Here is a 19,253-nt window from a genome sequence, read left to right as displayed (position 1 = left end):
ATTCCATAGGTTAGTTATGTGCTGTTTTAAAATGTGCTTCCTTTTGTCAGTCCTACATTTCTTTGCTGAGAAGAAGGGGAAAGAAATCCTCCATCCAGGAGATCAGGGATGGGTGAATAGCGCAGAGCATCTAGCTATGGGGTGAAGGGATAGGGGGCCGAGGTGGAGATCATCAGACTTTCTCCTCTAAGTCTAGCCCCACCCTCATCAGCAGTGGCCCTATACGCCTCCCCCCATTGCTCTCTCCCTCCCGCATGGCTTTCCCACCAGCCCTCGCCTCCAGCACTCCCCCCTCCCTCCCTCCAAATGCCCCACATGGGATGATGGGACTCACCAGAGTCAGCCAGGGATGCGGAGACAGGAGTCACTCCCCCACCCCGCCCCAGAGGTCTCGGCTGCTTTTTCCACGGGGGTTTCACGAATTTCCGCGTGGAAGCAGGAACGTGGTGATTTTTTACTCCTTCGGGGGTCGGCCTCCAGCTCCACGCCAAGAAAATGCCCCACGGTCAACGGGGAAAGGCATTTGCTGTGCAAAGGATCCCGCCCCTTACCTCAATTCCCTTTCTCCCCGGGACACCGCAGAACAGAGTGAAGAAGGAATGGAGGAGCTTCTGTAAGGACGAGCCACTAAGGGCGGCGATCCAAGGTGAACCGGAAGTTCCTGCAGTGCGTCTCTTGTCTTTTTCTACCTCTACGGTGCTCCTTCTGGGTTCAGAAAGGGGTCGGGTCGGGCGGGCTGAGTGGGGGAGGCAGCAAGAAGAGAGAAAGTCAACAGCCAATCCAAAATGCAAAACTCTCCTGCCTGCAGCAATGTTGCGGTTCTCTTTTATTCCCGCTGCAAGGGGGAGGCCCCCCCGCCGATTCTCTTGTTGTTTTCAATCTCTCTTGATTCTCCTGCAAGCATCTCTCAGGGACCACCGAGCCAAGCTCCGGGATCTGTGACGCCTCTCACGCCTCCGGCTTCTAAAATGCTGGACACTCTCCTTCTCCTGCTGCTGCTGCTGCTGCTGCTGCAGGGGCTCCAGAGGGGCCGGGTTCCCTTCGCAGGGGGCTGCTACTGACCCCTGCCTGCGTGCTGAGCATGGGAAACTGCAAACTGGAGCCATCGCTCCTCACCCCGCCTCGCGCGCGTCTCAAAGAGAAACAAGCTTTGGGAGGAGGGACATAGTAATCCAGGGAGAAAAACATGAAAAGCACCCCCTGATCCTCCTTTCTGATACAGTCCAAGATGGGAGAGAAAATATTGATACCACACTGTTAGCCGTTTGGCATCAAAAACAATCCAATGCAACATGCTGCTGATGGGAGCTGTATCAAATAGGAAAAGCCTTAACTATTGTTGTCCCGATGCAAACTGCTAAGCTGGTTATTAACCTGCTCCTGGGAAGAAGGGTGGGCATCCACATACAATTAATCAGTAGGGGAAATCCCAGAGGTGCACCTAGGTAGTTTTGGAGCCTGGACCTACTACAGGCCTTCTGCCCCACCCCCAAGATAAGCTGCAATGCAACTATTTAAAGGAAGAAATAGGAATGAATAAGTTGCTTCCCACTGACCGGGCACATACCACATTTTGCATGCAGACAGTGCTGTTGGCACTTAAATTAGCAGAATGCACTATGAATGCAGTCACTAGCTGCTGCCTGCTGCCCCCTTTCCCTGGGAGAATTGTGTTGACCCAGGAATGGTTTCTTTGATCAATGCAAGTTCTATTTATTTCCAATTGTTTTATTTTTAAACAAGTTGTTCTAGTAAGAACTAATCTGCCTACTTTCCTTTCACTATCCCTACAACTGGACTAAATTTGGTTCAAATTGAGGTCCACAAGTTATTATTATTATTATTATTATTATTATTATTATTATTATTATTAATTCGATTTCTATACTGCCCTTCCAAAAATGGCTCAGGACGGTTTACAAAGAGAAATAAAACAAACAATATGGCTCCCTGTCCCCAAAGGGCTCACATTCTAAAAAGAAACATAAGACACACACCAGCAACTGTCACCTCTTGCACTTCAAATGTTCATGTGTCCGCCATCTTGGATCGGGATGGATGTCATAATTACAAACTACACCATTGAGGTGTCCCTGTGTGTCACTCACTACAACTGTGCCAAATGTGGTTCAAATTGGTTAGACAGCCCACAAGTTCTGCACCCCAGTAGTTCACACCTCCGCCATCTTGGATCAGGGTGGATGACATCATCATAATCTACATCATTGGGACATCCATATGTGTCCCTACAGCTGTAGCAAATGTTTCAAATTAATTAATTAATATTGTTATCATTACATTTATATCCCACTCTTCCTCCAAGGAGCCCAGAGCGGTGTACTACATACTTGAGTTTCTCTTTCACAACAACCCTGTGAAGTAGGTTAGGCTGAGAGAGAAGTGACTGGCCCAGAGTCACCCAGCTAGTTTCATGGCTGAATGGGGATTTGAACTCGGGTCTCCCCGGTCCTAGTCCAGCACTCTAACCACTGTGCCTCAAATGTTCATGTGTCCACCATCTTGAATCTGGGAGGATGAGATCATCACAAACTATGTAGTTGAGACAGCTGTAGCAAATTTGGTTCAAATCAGTTAAGCGGTTCACAAGTTAGCCCACTTGCACCTCCAACGTTTACCCATCTGCGGGGGGCATAGCAAGACCGTTGGGAGCCAGGGGACAAGATCTCAGCAGAGGGGTCCCCATCATGTGCACAAAGCATTCACGAGCCCCAATGCCTTAAGCCATGCCCCCTGCATCTGACAGCAGACACAAGGGGTGGGGCAACCAACATCTCCCTGCCTCTGCCCCACCGCTGCTTTTTATCTTGGCCTCCGGAGGGAGGGGGGAGCCAAGCTGGGCAGGCACCCCCCCCCGTAGCAAAATAGCAAACGTTTCGATGTAAGACATCATCCTCAGTGCTATACAAAGGTGGCTGACTGAGTCTTGTACTTAAAAACAACTCAATGATGTCTTACATCGAATCCTTGGCTATTTTGCTACGTCTGTGGTTTAGATTTTAAGCTTTTAAAACTTTTCAATGTTTTTAAACATTTAACTTTCAATTGCGCATTAAAGAAGGTCATTGAAAAAAGCTTTCAAGTGTGGAAATGAGTATTTCATCGCCCTTATACCGTCTTATTCGAAATTTAAAATTGTTGTAATATTTTAACTTTTTGTTGCCATTTATTTTTACTAATGTTTTAACTTTTCTGTTGTCATTCATTTTAGCTAAAGTTTTAACTTTTTTGTTGTCATTTATTTTGTTTGTTGTAAACTGCCCAGAGACGTAAGTTTTGGGCGGTATGAAAATATTTTAAATAAATAAATAAATAAAATTATAATATATGAATATATAACAATTATATATATGATAAATATTTCCTTTGAAAAAGATAAAATATAACTCGAATGTACAGTTTAATGGCGTGCAGCAGGGAAGTAACCTGCTTAGGGAGCAAGAGGTTGCTGGTTCGAATCCCCAGTGGTATGTTTCCCAGACTAGGGGAAACACCTGTATTGGGCAGCAGCGATATAGGAAGATGCTGAAAGGCATCATCTCAAACTGCGCGGGGAGGAGGCAATGGTAAACCCCTCCTGTATTCTACCAAAGAAAACCACATGGCACAACTGTACCTTTACAGTTTCTCTGTTTGTGTTTCCTTATTTGGAGGTGAGGGAATCTGAGGCCTGGAGTGGGGGGTGGGAGATAAGTTATTACGGAGTAGTAGATCTGGTGTGTAAAAATACAAAGCAGTCACAGGTAGCCATGCTTGTCCATCAGCAAGAAATCATAATGGAGAAGGATAACATATTAGGAGCAGTGTAAAATATTATCTGCATTCCGTGTGCTTTTGAGTTTTCCAGAAGTTTTCCTCCAGCTGGATGTGAGCAGAGCAAAGAGAGATGGAGGAAGGGAAAGCAAAGCTTTGTTGGGGTTTGTGATTATTTAGCAAAGTCCAAGGAAGCTATCGCTCCAGTTAAACTAAATAGGTTTATTAGTGAAAAACATTTGGGATAGGAAAGACCTATCCAATCTATCAGCTACATCTGGAATCTGTCTCTGGGCAGTGGCTTAGTCGATCCATCTGCCACCATCTCTGCACCCGTGCGCAGAAGCCTGAAATCGGCCCGATCTGCCTCATTTGGGGGAGGAAGGCGGGCCGGGTAAGGCCATAAGGGACTCTTTCACTGCCTTCTCCCAAGTCCCGCCTGCAGTGCCTTCAGTGAGCCTTTCAGCACGCGTGCCTGGATCAGCACCAGACTTCACATAGTTTGGGAGGTGGGAGGAGATCTTGCTGTTGTCCCCACTTCTCCTCCTCTGCCGCCACACAGTGGCTGCTTAATTTTTTTTATTTTTTAAAAAAAGATTTTTAAAAGGTCAAAAAGTGAGGTTAAAAAAAGGCCAAAAAGCTGGAGAAATCAAGTCATGGACTTTCCCCGCAGGAAGTAGGGACATCCCACGCAGGACAGTTGGCAACCCTACCAGCAGTGCGGGACAGTTGGCAACCCTACCAGCAACAGCCAATGGAGGGATGTTGTGTTGGGGCTGGATAGGGCCAGATGCTCCCTTCCTGCTCAATGAAGAGAAGCACCACTTTAAAAAGGTGCCTCTTTGCTTAGTCAGCACAGGATAACTGATAGTGGCCCGGTTCTCCTGAGGGCAAATCAGCCTGAAACTGAACCGAATGCATCCCAGGCTGCTCTCAGCTTTGCTGAGCAGGGGAATTAAACTTGCTCACCTGGGATGGGTGAAGAGGCCACCCCACTTTTTTACAGTGTGAAAGAGGCAGAGAGAGCTCAAAACGCTGCTTAGCCCCCCTCCTGCTGGGCCGCATCAGCAGCTGCCATTGGTGCCTGCTCTTGTTCTGTCCCTCCCTGCCTGGATTTCCATCCCCTCCGGCACCTAGCTGGCCTTTCCCACCACCAGCCCTCCCTTGCATCCGTCCCACCCACCCCCAGATGGCACGTGAGCCCCACCAGACCAGATTCCTCCAGGGGGTGAATATGAATATGAATATGACAAAGATTTATATGCCCCCTTTCTACCCCCAGCCCTTTATTTTTTTTAAAAAAATGTTTGACTTCTTTCTTCTTTGTTAAAGTTTTTTAAAATGATTTTTTGACATTATGTATTTTACAAACATCTTTCCCAGTCCCTGCTCCCCTCCCTCCCCATACCTGACCCTACCTCCCCAAGTCAGTCAGCCAGTTGAGGGGAGGTGAGAAAGGGACCTCCAGCTGGAACCTGGGAATTCTTTACTCCTTCAGGAAAAGCCTCCAGCCCTGCCTCACCCGGAGGAAATGCCCCAGGCAGGACAGGAGGAAGGAGCCCTGGCTCTGAAAGAGACCCTCCCACAATTCCCCCCTCCCACAATTCCATTTCAGAGCGAGCATAAAAGGGGAAGAAAAACCTCTCTCGGGACGTGAGGTCTCTAGACTCCTGGGGAGTTATCAGTCTCCCTCTTCTATCCATTTGGTTCATAAAATGCTGGATGCTCCCTAAAAAATGGCCAGAGATAACCTTTCCCTTTCTTGACAGGGAAAAGAAAGTACTTCTTCATAGGAAGCATACATTGAACTTAGGGAACTCATTGCCACCAGATCTTCAGGAAAGCATAGGCAAATGGCCCTAGTGACCCCAACAAAGCATCCCTCTAGTGCAGTGGTTTCCAATCTGGGAGCCTCCAGATGTTGCGGAACTACAACTCCCATCAGCCTCAGCCACAATTGTAGCTGGGGCTGATGGGACAACATCTGGAGGCTCTCAGATTGGGAACCACTGCTCTGGTTGTTGTTGCTAGTGTCTACTTTATGCTACTTTTTAAATGGTGAGCTCATTGGGACAGGGAGAGGAGAGCTGGTCTTGTGGTAGCAAGCAGGACTTGTCCCCTTAGCTAAGCAGGGTCTACCTTGGTTGCATATGAATGGGAGACTTGATGTGTGAACACTGTAAGATATTTCCCCTCAAGGGATGGAGCCATTTTGGGAAGAGCAGAAGGTTCCAAATTCCCTCGCTGGCAGCATCTCCAAGATAGGGCTGAGAGAGATTCCTGCCTGCATCCTTGGAGAAGTCACTGCCAGTCTGTGAAGACAATACTGAGCCAGCGTGGTGTAGTGGTTAGAGTGCTGGACTAGGACTGGGGAGACCCAAGTTCAAATCCCCATTCAGCCATGAAACTAGCTGGGTGACTCTGGGCCAGTCTCTTCTCTCTCAGCCTAACCTACTTCACAGGGTTGTTGTAAGGAGAAACCCAAGTATGTAGTACACCGCTCTGGGCTCCTTACAGGAAGAGCGGGATATAAAATGTAAAATAATTTTTTTTTAAATTGACCAATGGTCTGACTCGGTATCTGGCAGTTTCCCATGTTCCTATGAATCACCTCATTTTGATTCATTTCTGCTGAAAGGAGTATGTAGATATTGTAAAAGCAGTAGGATATTTAACATGGGGAACTCACTCACACCAAATGTGATGATAGCTAGTAGCTTACGTACGTGGACAAATGTGTTGGTACCCCTCCATGAATAAAGAATTCACAATTGTCTCTGAAATAATTTGAAACTGACAAAAGTAATTAGCACCCATCAGTTTATTTCACATTTAATAAAAACCAGACTTTGCTTGAGAGTTTTGATGCAACAGAATATTTCAAATAATAACACAAATGAAAATGGCATGGACAAAAATGATGGGACACTTCACCTAATATTTTGTTGCCCAATCTTTAGAGGCAGTCACTGCAAACAAGCAATTCCTGTAGCGCTCAATGAGACTTCTGCACCTGTCAACAGATAGTTTGGCCCACTCTTCCTGAGCAAACTGCTCCAGTTGTGTCAGGTTTGAAGGCTGCCTTCTCCAGTCTGCATGTTTCAGTTCTTTCCATAGATGTTCTCTAGGATTCAAATCAGGGCTCACAGAAGGTCACTTCAGAATAGTCCAATGTTTGTTCTTAGCCATTCTTGTGTGCTTTTAGCTGTGTGTTTTGGGTCATTATCCTGTCGGAGGATCCATGACCTGCGACTGAGACAGAGCTTTCTGACACTGGGCAGTACGTTTCGTTCAAGAATGTCTTTATAGTCTTGAGATTTCATTGTTCCCTTAGACTCAAGGCACCCCGTGCCAGACGCAGCAAAGCAGCCCCAAAACATAACCGAGCCTCCTTTATGTTTCACAGTAGGTATGGTGTTCTTTTCTTTGAAAGCTTCATTTTTTCATCTGTGGACATAGAGCTGATGTGACTTGCCAAAAAGCTCCAGTCTTCTCCCAGAAGCATTGTGGCTTGTCAATATGCATTTTTGCAAACTCCAGTCTAACTTTTTTATGTTTTTCTTTCAACAGTGGAGTCCTCCTGGGTCTTCTTCCATTGAGCCCACTGTCACTCAAAAAGCGACGGATGGTGCCATCAGACACTGAGGGACCCAGGGGTGTAGCAAGGTTGGAGTGGGCCCAGAGACGAGATTTTAAAATGCCCCCCCACAAGTCCAGGGCTTCCACACACAGGATTTAAGTCTGATATTTCAAAATAAGTATGCTGCCTGGAAATACATTTCACTAAATACACACAAACACACACAGACTTCACAATATATAGTGGTACTATATATTTGTGCTACTTTTAATGCCTAGAACACACTAGAAACACTAATTCTTAAAATGGGCCCCTTGCTGAAGATTAGCAAATGAGACTCAACCATGCAGTGTGAGCCTATGTATGTTTTCTCAGAATTCTGAACAAATTCAGTAAAGTTTGATTCCGGGAGGTTTTTCACATGGGGCATTCCTCTGGAATGGAGGTGCTGCATTCACATGTTGGCCAGATTTTCCCTGAAGTCCCTGCAAGTTATTGGGGAGCAGTTCACATGCAATTCAGGTTTTTCACTGCTCGTTAGAGTGTAGCCTGATTTATATCCAGAGTTTTTAAAAAAACACTATTTTGCGCTTGTTCTTTGGGACAACTTCAGTTTCGCAGTAAAGCCTCCCAGAAAACTTGCAGTAAAGCCTGCTGTGTGTAAAAGTCCCAGGTAAATGTGTGGAAAATTGCAGCCTCAGGCAGCAGATCTAACCACATTTAGCTGGAAGTACATTTCACTGAAACCTAAAGGACTTACTAGCAAGGAAAGCATGACTACTGAAAAATAAATTCCATTGCATCCAACTGTCTGAGATCCTTCCCTGGTACGTGCATATAGGACTGCACATGCTCAGGGATGTAAACCAAACCGAACTAATTTGTGCTCCCAGCATATTTTGCTGCCTATAGGAGACCAGTAAGCCCCACTGAAGGTGGGCTATTCTATGATAGCTAATGAGATTTTCAGTGAAACACCATGAATCCACTCTAATTTGCTATCACACTCAGAATACCTCTGAAACAACAGAACCCTGTACCCCATGGGTTAGAAACCCATGGGGGTGGTTGGCACTCTATGTGCACTACACTACCACTCGCTCTGGGCCACCCCAGCACCCCCCCCAAGTGCACTTATGGGGCTGCTGAAAGCTCCATGTATACCCTATGAGGAAAAACCTTAAAGAAGCGTAAACTTTAACAATTCCCAAAAATCAGCCCTCTGCCCAAATCCTTTGAAAAAATTCAGGTAGCTTCCTTGACCCTACCTGGCACTACCACCAACCCCACACTGCTCTAGGCCACCCCGCGTGAAGCTATACATTTGCTGACACCTCAGTGCTTCTCTATGGGGAAAAACCTTAAAGACGCGTAAACTTCAACAATTCCCCCCAAAAATCAGCCCTCTGCCGAATCACTCTGAAATTGGGGTGGTAGTCTCCACCCATTACGCACTACCACCCCACCCCACTCTTTTTGCCCAGATCCCACGCTATGCCCCCGAACTGCCCCCAAAACACTAAAATTTCAAAAATTCCCCCAAAATCAGCCTTTTGCCCAATTCCCCTGAAATTTGGGTGGTAGCCTCCATCCATTAGGCACTACCACCCCACCCCACTATTTTGCCCCTGGGAACCAAAATTCAAGCTGACGTCACATCAGACCTTTTTGCATTCAAATCAATGGATGCAAAAAGGCGGAAAATTCAAAAAGGCGGGAAATTCAAAGGCGGGAAATTCAAATCCCGAATCACCCGAATTTTTCGGACCCGAAATTTGGGTGATTCGGCTCGGTCCCGAAAAATATCGGGGGACATCGGGAGTGATTCGGTTCGGCCCCAAATCAGCCGAAATTGCTCGTTTCGAGCACAGATCGATCTGTGCCCGAAATTTTTTGCACATCCCTACTAGAAAGGAAGTTTTTGGACTTCTAAAAAGCTTTCGACAAAGTTCCTCAGCAAAGATTCTTAAGGAAACTTAGAAGTCATGGGATAAGGGGACAAGTACATGTATGGATTGCTAACTGGTTGAAGGATAGGAAACAGAGGCTAGGTATAAATGGAGAGTTTTCACAATGGAGGGAAGTAAGAAGTGGGGTCCCCCAGGGATCTGTACTGGGACCAGTGCTTTTTAATTTATTCATAAATGATCTAGAAGCAGGGGTAAGCAGCAAGGTGGCCAAATTTGCAGATGATACCGAACTCTTTAGGGTAATGAAATCCCAAACAGATTGTGAGGAGCTTCAAAAGGATCTCTCCAAACTGGGTGAGAAGGTGACAAAGTGGCAAATGCAGTTCAATGTTGGCAAGTGTACAGTGATGCACATTGGGACGAAATCCCCCAACTTCAAGAATACACTGATGGGATCCAAGCTGTCAGTGACTGACCAGGAGAGGGATCTTGGGGTCGTGGTGGATAGCTTGGTGAAAGTGTCAACTCAATGTGTGGCAGCTGTGAAAAAGGCCAGTTCCATGCTAGAGATCATTAGGAAGGGGATTGAAAATAAAACTGCTAATATTATAATGCCCTTATACAAAACTATGGTGTGGCCACACTTGGAGTACTTCATACAGTTCTAGTCACCACATCTTAAAAAGGACATTGTAGAACTGGAAAAGGTGCAGAAGAGGGCAACCAAGATGATCAGTGGCCTAGAGCACCTTCCTTATGAGGCAAGGCTACAACACCTGGGGCTATTTAGTTCAGAAAATAGATGACCACGGGGAGACATGATAGAAGTCTATAAAATCATGCATGGTACAGAGAAAGTGGATAGAGAGAAATTCTTCTCCCTCTCATATAACACTACAACCAGGGGTCATCCCATAAAATTGATTGCCAGGAAATTTAGGACTAGCAGAAATACTTTTCTACACAACGCATAATCATGTGGAATTCCCTGCCACAAGATGTGGTGACAGCCAACAACCAGGATGGCTTTAAGAGGAGTTTGGATAATTTCATGGAGGAGAGGTCTATCAACGGCTACTAGTCGGAGGGCTGTGGGCCACCTGCAGCCTGAAAGGCAGGATGCCTCTGAGTACCAGTTGCAGGGGAGTAAAAGCAGGAGAGAGGGCATGCCCTCAATTCCTGCTTGTGGCTTTCAGCAGCATCTGGTGGGCCACTGTGTGAAACAGGGTGCTGGACTAGATGGGCCTTGGGCCTGATCCAGCAGGGCTGTTCCTATAAAGTCTTCATGCCTGCCTGTTAGTAATGATGTCAAGTGGAACCTGTTCAGGTTCAGTATACCTCTGAATCCCAGTGGCAGGGAGCCAAGGTGGACAAGGGGTCTACCTTCATTCACTTCCTGCTTTGGGGCTTCCTGGGGCATCTGCTTGACCATGGCGGGGAAGAGGATCGTGGCCTTAGGCTAGTCCAGCCAGGCTCTTCTTAGGTCTCTTTCCCACAGTCCTCTTGCGAGACCTTCCCAGACTCTGATGGTGTCGTCCTACCAGCACCTTTACTCCACCTATTAGGAAGATAGAAGGAAATGCCACAGGAGCCTGATCATTGGGGATTTGGGATAAAGAAAGGACCATAATACAGGGAAAGCTAGAAGGACAACAATGCCACCCCTTATTTTCCCTCTCTAGGGGGAGAGACACAGCCAGCAATCACTATGAGCCTCCGTCCCCTGAGATGGTACCGATGGCCAAAATCTGTGGGTCTGGCTCATGGACGACAGCAAATGTTTTCAGGCCACTGGCGGTAACCTGCAGGCTGAGAGGCCTTTTCCTCTTGCCCTTCAGCTCACCCCTCAAGCTGGCAGTGAGCTGAAGTGATAGCTAAAGGGGTGAAGCAGAATCAAATGGAGAAGCAGCTCAGGTGTTCCAGCTGTCCTGCCTCTCCTATGACTGGCCCTGACGAGGATCCTTTATCCAAGATTTGTACTGATTGTCACCTATGGAATATTGTGGGGGTGGTATACCACCCCAAAGGCATGTCTTACAGGTCAAGGAAGTTGGAGCCATAAACAGTTTGGGGAACAAAAGCACTCTCATTAGTCGGGCAAGGGTGGTCTCGGAAATGGAATCATGGGCTTCCACCCCAAGTGCCACAGACAAATCAAATGTAAAACCACATCATCTGTTCGGTGTTGCGTTTCCTATTATCCTGAGCAAGCATGAACCGGTTCACAGACTAGAATAATGCCTTAGCTCAGAGGTTCCAAACTTCTGTTGCAAACCTACAGCTCAGGTTGCCCCACAGAGATTTTAAGTACATATCATCCCCCCCCCACACCGCCACCTTTAAATGTTACGGTTAGCATTCAGGCTACTTAAGTCACACATTGACAGTTTCTCATGAGGACTCACCATTTCTACACAATGATGTCATAGGAACATAGGAAGCTGCCACATCCTGAGTCAGGCCAGTGGTCTATCTAGCTCAGTATGGTCTTCACAGATTGGGAGCAGCTTCTCCAAGGTGGCAGGCAGGAATCTCTCTCAGCCCTATGGCAAGATCTCGGGCTCAGAATTAAATGCTGATAAAAGTGTATTTGTTAAAATGGACCCCGGATGCCAGCAACTCTCGTGCCTACCCATCTCTGAATGTAAAAGCGAAGGGGCCCCAGAGTCCAAATTGAAGTGGGTAGATACAGTAAACATTTTGGGGATTGAATATGTGATTAAGGAAAAAGTCTGGGGGAGGGGAATTGGACAGATTGGGAAGTAAAAGTAATGCTTAAAATCACCATGTGGGGAAAAATGGAGCCTTGCCATGTACCAGAAAGCAGTTTACATCCGGACTTAACCTGATACCCCCGGTGCATAAGCTGGCGGTAGTCTATCCTCCCCCGCTCGATCTCCTTCGGAGCGTTGAAAGCCAGATCTTCCGTCTAGTATGGCACACAGCCTCCTTCCCTTTGGCCCGTGCGGTAGCATTTAAGGAGGTTGAGCGGGGAGGCCTAGCCCTACCTGCCCTGCAACCCTATTTTGTAACTGAATTCATGTCCTACAGTTTTGGAAACTGGATTTTCGTGAATGTCCATAATATGTCCAACCTCCTGCAAAAAACCTGGGTCTTGCTTTTCGCTCCGCGTTGGTGCAAGTCAGCATGGGGCAGGTAGGGCTAGGCCTCCCTGTATTTCAATAAATGGTGGGGGAAAGGATCTTTCAATGGTAATATCACACAAGTATTAAAAAGAGAACACCCGGACTACTTGAGAGATTTGTTATTCACACTTAAAAAATGGAAGGTTGAACCTGATCTATTTAAAGGATCCTCCTCAGTTAAGCAGCTAAGGAAAACAATTTATGGATAGATTCTAGAAGTGGTTTTCAAAAACCTGATTTAGAATGTAAACGCTACAAACACCGCACTTCACAGTACTTGTTGCAACCCGATCACCCTATCGCTCTCTTTAAGGAAAAAAAAGTCCCTTTACATTTATGGGAAACAAGGTGGCGCTTATACCACCAAGTACTACCACTTAATGCGGCTAAGCCATGGCTCCCAGAGGACCAGCATGAGTGTCCTAAAATCACCTGCAAACAGAAAGCTAGTGAGCTAGGCAAAACATTCAGGGAAACCCACTCACATTTCTTAAAAGAGTGTGTGGTAGCCAAAAGAGTGTGGCAGGGAGTTAGCAAGCTGTTAGAGTGGCCTGATTTGGAAAAACAGACTTGGGAAGATCTAACCTCGGGTTTGAGCAACAGAAGCTCTTTTCGAGGTCCCGGAAAGAAACCTTCAAGGGAACGGGTGCCCTCATACTAGGGAACTGGAACGTTCCCCTTCTCGTAATCAGGTTAGTAAACCTGTATGTCATTTATGCAATACTCCTGCACAGGAATAGGGAGGGAAGACGCGACCAAGAGGTTCACACAGATGAGACAGTAAATCTCTTCTGGAAAAGTTTGTATGGTTATGTGCAAAAAGACAGGAGAATCTCTTCTAAACAGCAATGGGACAAATTATGGAAGTGGACGTTGGACGTAACCGCCCCCCCCCCCCGATTACCTGATGTGCCTTGTAATCCCCCATCCCAGAGTTACAGTACTACCTGCATAGACTTCATAACCTTGTGGGTTTCCAAATCCTTGTGTGTAAATCTTTGTAGATATATGATGTACAAACAACCACTTTGTATATTGTGCTTTGGCAATGTACTGTATGCTTTGGTAGTTGGTTGGTTCAATAAAAAAAGCTTGTCCTATTAAAAAATAAATAAATCTTGTCCTATCTTGGAGATGCTGCCAGGGAGGGAACTTGAAACCTTCTGCTCTTGCCAAAGTGGCTCCATCCCCTGAGGGGAATATCTTGAAGTGCTCACACTTCTAGTCTCCCATTCATATGCAAGCAGGGCAGACCCTGCTTAGCTAAGGGGACAAGTCATGCTTGCTGCCACAAGACCAGCTCTCCTCTCCAGTCAGAGGCCAGAAAGGGGCTGCCCACCCATGTTACAAGAGACCTACTAAGCAGAAGTAGTACCTGGACCACTTGTGGAATTTCCCCCTGGAATGGAAATCTCACAGCTATTGTGATGGAGGATGCACCGAGGACTGTGGAGATCTAGAGAGTTTGTCAGGAGTACTTCCATTAAAATTGAAACTAATGGGACATTGATTTTGATACAATTGCTTATGAGTAACCTATAACTGGATGCAAGTTAGTGAGTGGAGTAGCCAGTTTCATAAATGGAACATTTAATGTATGTGTGTGTACGTACACACACACACACACACACACACACACACACACACACACACACAAATCTAAGACTTACAATAAATTTGTCACGACTGTCACTGGCACACATCCACAATAAGTTACTTATAGGCAGTCTTGCTAAAATGAATGGGACAAATTTACTTATCCTATGAATCTTAGTGGGAGTACTCAGTGCTAATTTTCTGAAGCCTGTCAGTCCAGCTGAGGGGAGGGGCATGCTGAGCTCCAGCATGTTGAGCCAGCCAGGAGCAAAAGAGGAGGGTTTCCACCTTCTTTCCTACCCTTCTGCAGAAGACACATTGCTGAGGATGTGTTGGCTTCAGGCCTTGCATGGGGAACAAATTGTACAGCTGCAGCATTGGGCCAGAGGAGGGTTCTGGGTCCCCCCACACCCCACCCCAGTATCCCTGCAAGTACTCCTAAGGTTATCACCGCCCCCAGTGGGAACCTGTCTGACTGAGCTTACCAACTATAACTTATCAAACTGACGCTATCATTAATCTAGACTTACCCACTGCAAGTTTGTGTCCTTTGATTCCTTTGTAGGAACCATGACTGATTAACCCCAGGAATCAATAACCACAGCTTTTAAAGCATAAACATTTTATTAAACAATTCACAGCATACAAGTTGTTAAGGTATGCAAGCACACTAAAGCAGAAAGATGAACAAACAGCATTCTCAAAAGCATAGAATGCACTAGGCATTCAAGGCAACTATTGTGTTAGCAAAGGGGTTGTGAATAATGAAAACCACACAATACCCTCTAGCTACTTTCTCTACTAAATAAATAGAAGCCCTTTCCCCTCCACCCTTAACTCAAATCCTATTTATCATTGGGACACTTGAGGAATGTTCAGGACATGGACACAGGTATAATATAAAATATTTTCAACCGCTTTGCTAATGATCCCCAGCTTGGGCTCTTTGATGGCTAGTAAGTGTTCTACTCTGACTGAAGCTCTTTCCACACCAAGCATTTATATGGTTTTCCCCGTGTGGGTTCATTAATGGATAGTAAGACCTCTGCTCTGACTGAAGCGCTTTCTACACTCCAAGCATTTATATGGTTTCTCCCCTGTATGTGTTCTTTGATGTCTATTAAGTTCTCCGCTCCCACTGAAACTCTTTCCACACTCGAAGCATTTCTATGGTTTCTCTCCAGAGTGGATTCTTTGATGTCTAGTAAGTTTTCCACTTAGACTGAAGCTCTTCCCACACTCGAAGCATTTCTATGGTTTCTCTCCAGAGTGGATTCTTTGATGTCTAGTAAGTTTTTCACTTTGACTGAAGCTCTTCCCACACTCAAAGCATTTATATGGTTTCTCTCCAGAGTGGATTCTTTGATGTCTAGTAAGTTTTCCACTTTGACTGAAGCTCTTCCCACACTCGAAGCATTTATGTGGTTTCTCCCCTGTATGTGTTCTTTGATGTATAGTAAATTCTTGGCTCCCACTGAAACTCCTTCCACACTCAAAGCATTTATATGGTTTCTTCCCTGTATGTGTTCTTTGATGTCTAGTAAGTTTTCCACTATCACTGAAGCTCTTCCCACACTCAAAGCATTTATATGGTTTCTTCCCTGTATGTGTTCTTTGATGTCTAGTAAGTTTTCCACTATCACTGAAGCTCTTCCCACACTCAAAGCATTTATATGGTTTCTCCCCTGTATGTGTTCTTTGATGTCTAGTAAGTTGTCCACTATCACTGAAGCTCTTCCCACACTCAAAGCATTTATATGGTTTCTCTCCAGTATGTGTTCTTTGATGTATAGTAAGTATACTGCTCCAACCGAAGCTCTTTCCACACACCAAGCATTTATATGGTTTCTCCCCTGTATGTGTTCTTTGATGTTTAGTAAGTCCTCGACTCTGACTAAAACTCTTTCCACACTCCAAGCATTTATATGGTTTCTCCCCTGTATGTGTTCTTTGATGTTTAGTAAGTCCTCGACTCCGACTAAAACTCTTTCCACACTCCAAGCATTTATATGGTTTCTCTCCAGAGTGGATACTTTGATGTCCAGTAAGTTCTCCACTTTGTCTGAAACTCTTTCCACACTCGAAGCATTTATATGGTTTCTCTCCAGAGTGGATTCTTTGATGTCTAGTAAGTATTCCACTTTGACTGAAGCTCTTCCCACACTCAAAGCATTTATATGGTTTCTCTCCAGTATGGATTCTTTGATGTATAGCAAGTGTACTGATCCAAACGAAGGTCTTTCCACACTCCAAGCATTTATATGGTTTCTCCCCTGTATGTGTTCTTTGATGTATAGTAAGTTCTCGGCTCCCACTGAAACTCTTTCCAAACTCGAAGCATTTATATGGTTTCTTCCCTGTATGTGTTCTTTGATGTCTAGTAAGTTCTCCGCTTCTACTGAAACTCATTCCACACTCGAAGCATTTATATGGTTTCTCCCCTGTATGTGTTCTTTGATGTCTAGTAAGTTTTCCACTATCACTGAAGCTCTTCCCACACTCAAAGCATTTATATGGTTTCTCTCCAGTATGTGTTCTTTGATGTTTAGTAAGTCCCCGACTTCGACTGAAACTCTTTCCACACTCAAAGCATTTATATCGTTTCTCTCCAGAGTGTATTCTTTGAGGTCCAGTAAGTTCTCCACTTTGACTGAAGCTCTTTCCACACTCCAAGCATTTATATGGTTTCTCTCCAGTATGGGTCCTTTGATGGCTAGTAAGTGTTCCACTTTGACTGAAGCTCTTTCCACACTCCAAGCATTTATATGGTTTCGCTCCAGTATGGGTTCTTTGATGGCTAGTAAGTTTTTCGCTCTGACTGAACCTCTTTCCACACTCCAAGCATTTATATGGTTTCGCTCCAGTGTGGATTCTTTGATATATAGCAAGTGTACTGCTCCGACTGAAGCTCTTTCTGCACTCCAAGCATTTATATGGTTTCTCTCCAGTATGGATTCTTTGATGTATAGCAAGTGTACTGCTCCGACTGAAGCTCTTTCCACACTCCAAGCATTTATGTGGTTTCTCTCCAGTATGGGTCCTTTGATGGTTAGTAAGTGTTCTGCTCTGATTGAAACTCTTTCCACACTCCAAGCATTTATATGGTTTCTCTCCTATGTGCATTTCCCATTGAGGTTGAAAGCTTGGTTCATGCATTTTTCCATGATGAGAAACAGAAGATCCTTTCCTGTTCTTCTGTTTTGCTTCAGTGTTCATTCTCTGTTTCCCTCTTTTTTTCCAGCCAACATCAACCAACAATCCTCCTTTGCAAATTCCCTCCTTGTTCCTCTCCCCACTGTCTTCTGCTGGAATGAAGAGAGAAAATGGGTCAGAGCCTGGGATGGAAATGGAGCCTCCAATCACTGATTAACCCCCACTTAATGTGTTCTTTTGAGGGAAGAAGAAGAAAGCCAGACTGTTCTGTGTTACCAAGACATGAGTGGATGTGGCAGGAAGAGGCCTAGGTGTCACGCTCCAGATTCTCAAGCCAGCCGCAACGCAGGATCAATTGGTGGGTAGGGGGTCACAATCAGGTTTTCATCTTGTTCACTGAGTACCCCACTGGGAAATCTCTCAGTTTGCCATGACTGTATTTCATATTTGCATACCTTGCACACCTGTTGCCTTACCGTCTCCCTCCCTGGGTTGACAGAGGTAGCCAAAGGGCAGTATTGAAGTCCCCCCCCCCCCGCTAGTTATCTTTGGGCCCCCACCGGCATCTAAAAATCCGGTCCTTTAATGAGCTAGTTAAGTACTGATTATCACCTTCAGAGAAAGCTCACATCTGTAGCTACCTATTTAGCATATCAGGTGGCTTGCTGAAGATCCAGCCCCTGCTATATTTGACTTCGAGAAAGGGACTATGGAGCAACAGGTCCTCCTCGCTTCTCCCTCCCCCTCTAGCTGAATCTACAAATTTAAATATCTAAAGCAGGTTACAATAAATCATCAACACCCTCCCCTCAGCCATTCTTAATAGTAGAGCAAGAAGAGGACAGAAGGAAAGCGGGCGGCAACCTAGGGTCAAGAAGTAAACGTAAGGGAGTCCCCAAAAGTGGGACTAAAGCAGTCCTCAAGGTGTCAAGCTGCGGCTGAGGAAGGGGTAGATACCAAAGCCCTCTTCTCCCTTCTTAAGGAAGTGGCAAGTGACACCAAAAGCATAAAAATGGGTCAGGAGGCGATTAAGGCAGAGAGAGGTGAAATCCGGACCTCCATGGAACAGCTCACTTCCAGGGTACAAGAAACTGAGGAATGCATTTCGGCAGTAGTGGACAGAGCCTCCATTACAGAGGCCTCTCTCCTACAAAGCAGTCGTGAACTGGCATCTTTTAGAGATAAGCTGATTGATCTGGAGGGTCGCAACTGAAGAAATAATCTGTGTTTAGTGGGGGTGAAAGAAGGCTCAGGAGACCGCAACATGATTGACTTTGTCACCACTTTACTACCTCAAGCCTTGGACCTCCCCAAGGACTACAAACTCGAGACTGAGAGAGCTCATAGAGCCCTGGGGTCCAACCCAGCAGTAGGTGCTCCACCTTGGGCCATTATTTTCAAACTGCTGAGATTTACAACCAAAGAAGATCTCTTAGCAAGGGCCAGAGAGAAAGGTTCTCTTCGATGGGGCCCAGATAACAGTTGGATCTATCTACAGTGAGGGAAATAAGTATTTGATCCCCTGCTGATTTTGTCCGTTTGCCCTCTGACACAGAAATGACCAGGCTATAATTGGAATGGTAGGTTTATTGTAGCTGTGAGAGACAGAATAACAACAAACAAACCCTCAAAAGCCCAGTGCCCAAAAGTCAGCGATGGATTTGCATTGTAGTGAGGGAAATAAATATTCGATCCCCTATCAACCAGCAAGATTCCAGGCTCCCAGGTGTCTTTTCACTATATGCAGGTAACGAGCTGAGATGAGGAACACCCTCTGTAAGGGAGTGCTCCTAATCCCAGCTTGTTACAGTACCTGTATAAAAGACACCTGTCCATAGAAGCAAGCAATCACTCAGCTTCCAAACTCACCACCATGCCCAAGACCAAAGAGCTGTTGAAGGATGTCAGGGACAAGGTTGTAGACCTGCACAAGGCTGGACTGGGCTACAAGGAGATTCGGCTGCTGTCGGGCCTTTCAGCAATGATGGCAAGAACAAAGACTACTCCTGGATAACTACCCTGTACTGGCCTTTGCAGAGAGTGGGCGGAAGCACGAGCTACAGATCATTAGGAGGGTGAAGCTGATTCCAAGTTTGG

General features: G+C 45.8%; 1 protein-coding gene across 1 annotated transcript in view; it reads right to left on the bottom strand.

Annotated features, from left to right (window-relative positions):
- Positions 1–19,253, bottom strand: part of LOC128342000 (zinc finger protein 91-like) — a 42,872-nt gene that overhangs the window by 10,230 nt on the left and 13,389 nt on the right. Inside the window, 2 exon segments of the mRNA XM_053288776.1 lie at position 14,973; positions 15,076–17,308. Of these exon segments, the coding sequence (XP_053144751.1) occupies position 14,973; positions 15,076–17,308 (2,234 nt within the window).

The sequence above is a fragment of the Hemicordylus capensis genome, chromosome 2, assembly GCF_027244095.1.
Source record: "Hemicordylus capensis ecotype Gifberg chromosome 2, rHemCap1.1.pri, whole genome shotgun sequence".
Classification (NCBI taxonomy): Eukaryota; Metazoa; Chordata; class Lepidosauria; order Squamata; family Cordylidae; genus Hemicordylus; species Hemicordylus capensis.
This window is presented reverse-complemented; position numbering and strand designations above follow the sequence as displayed.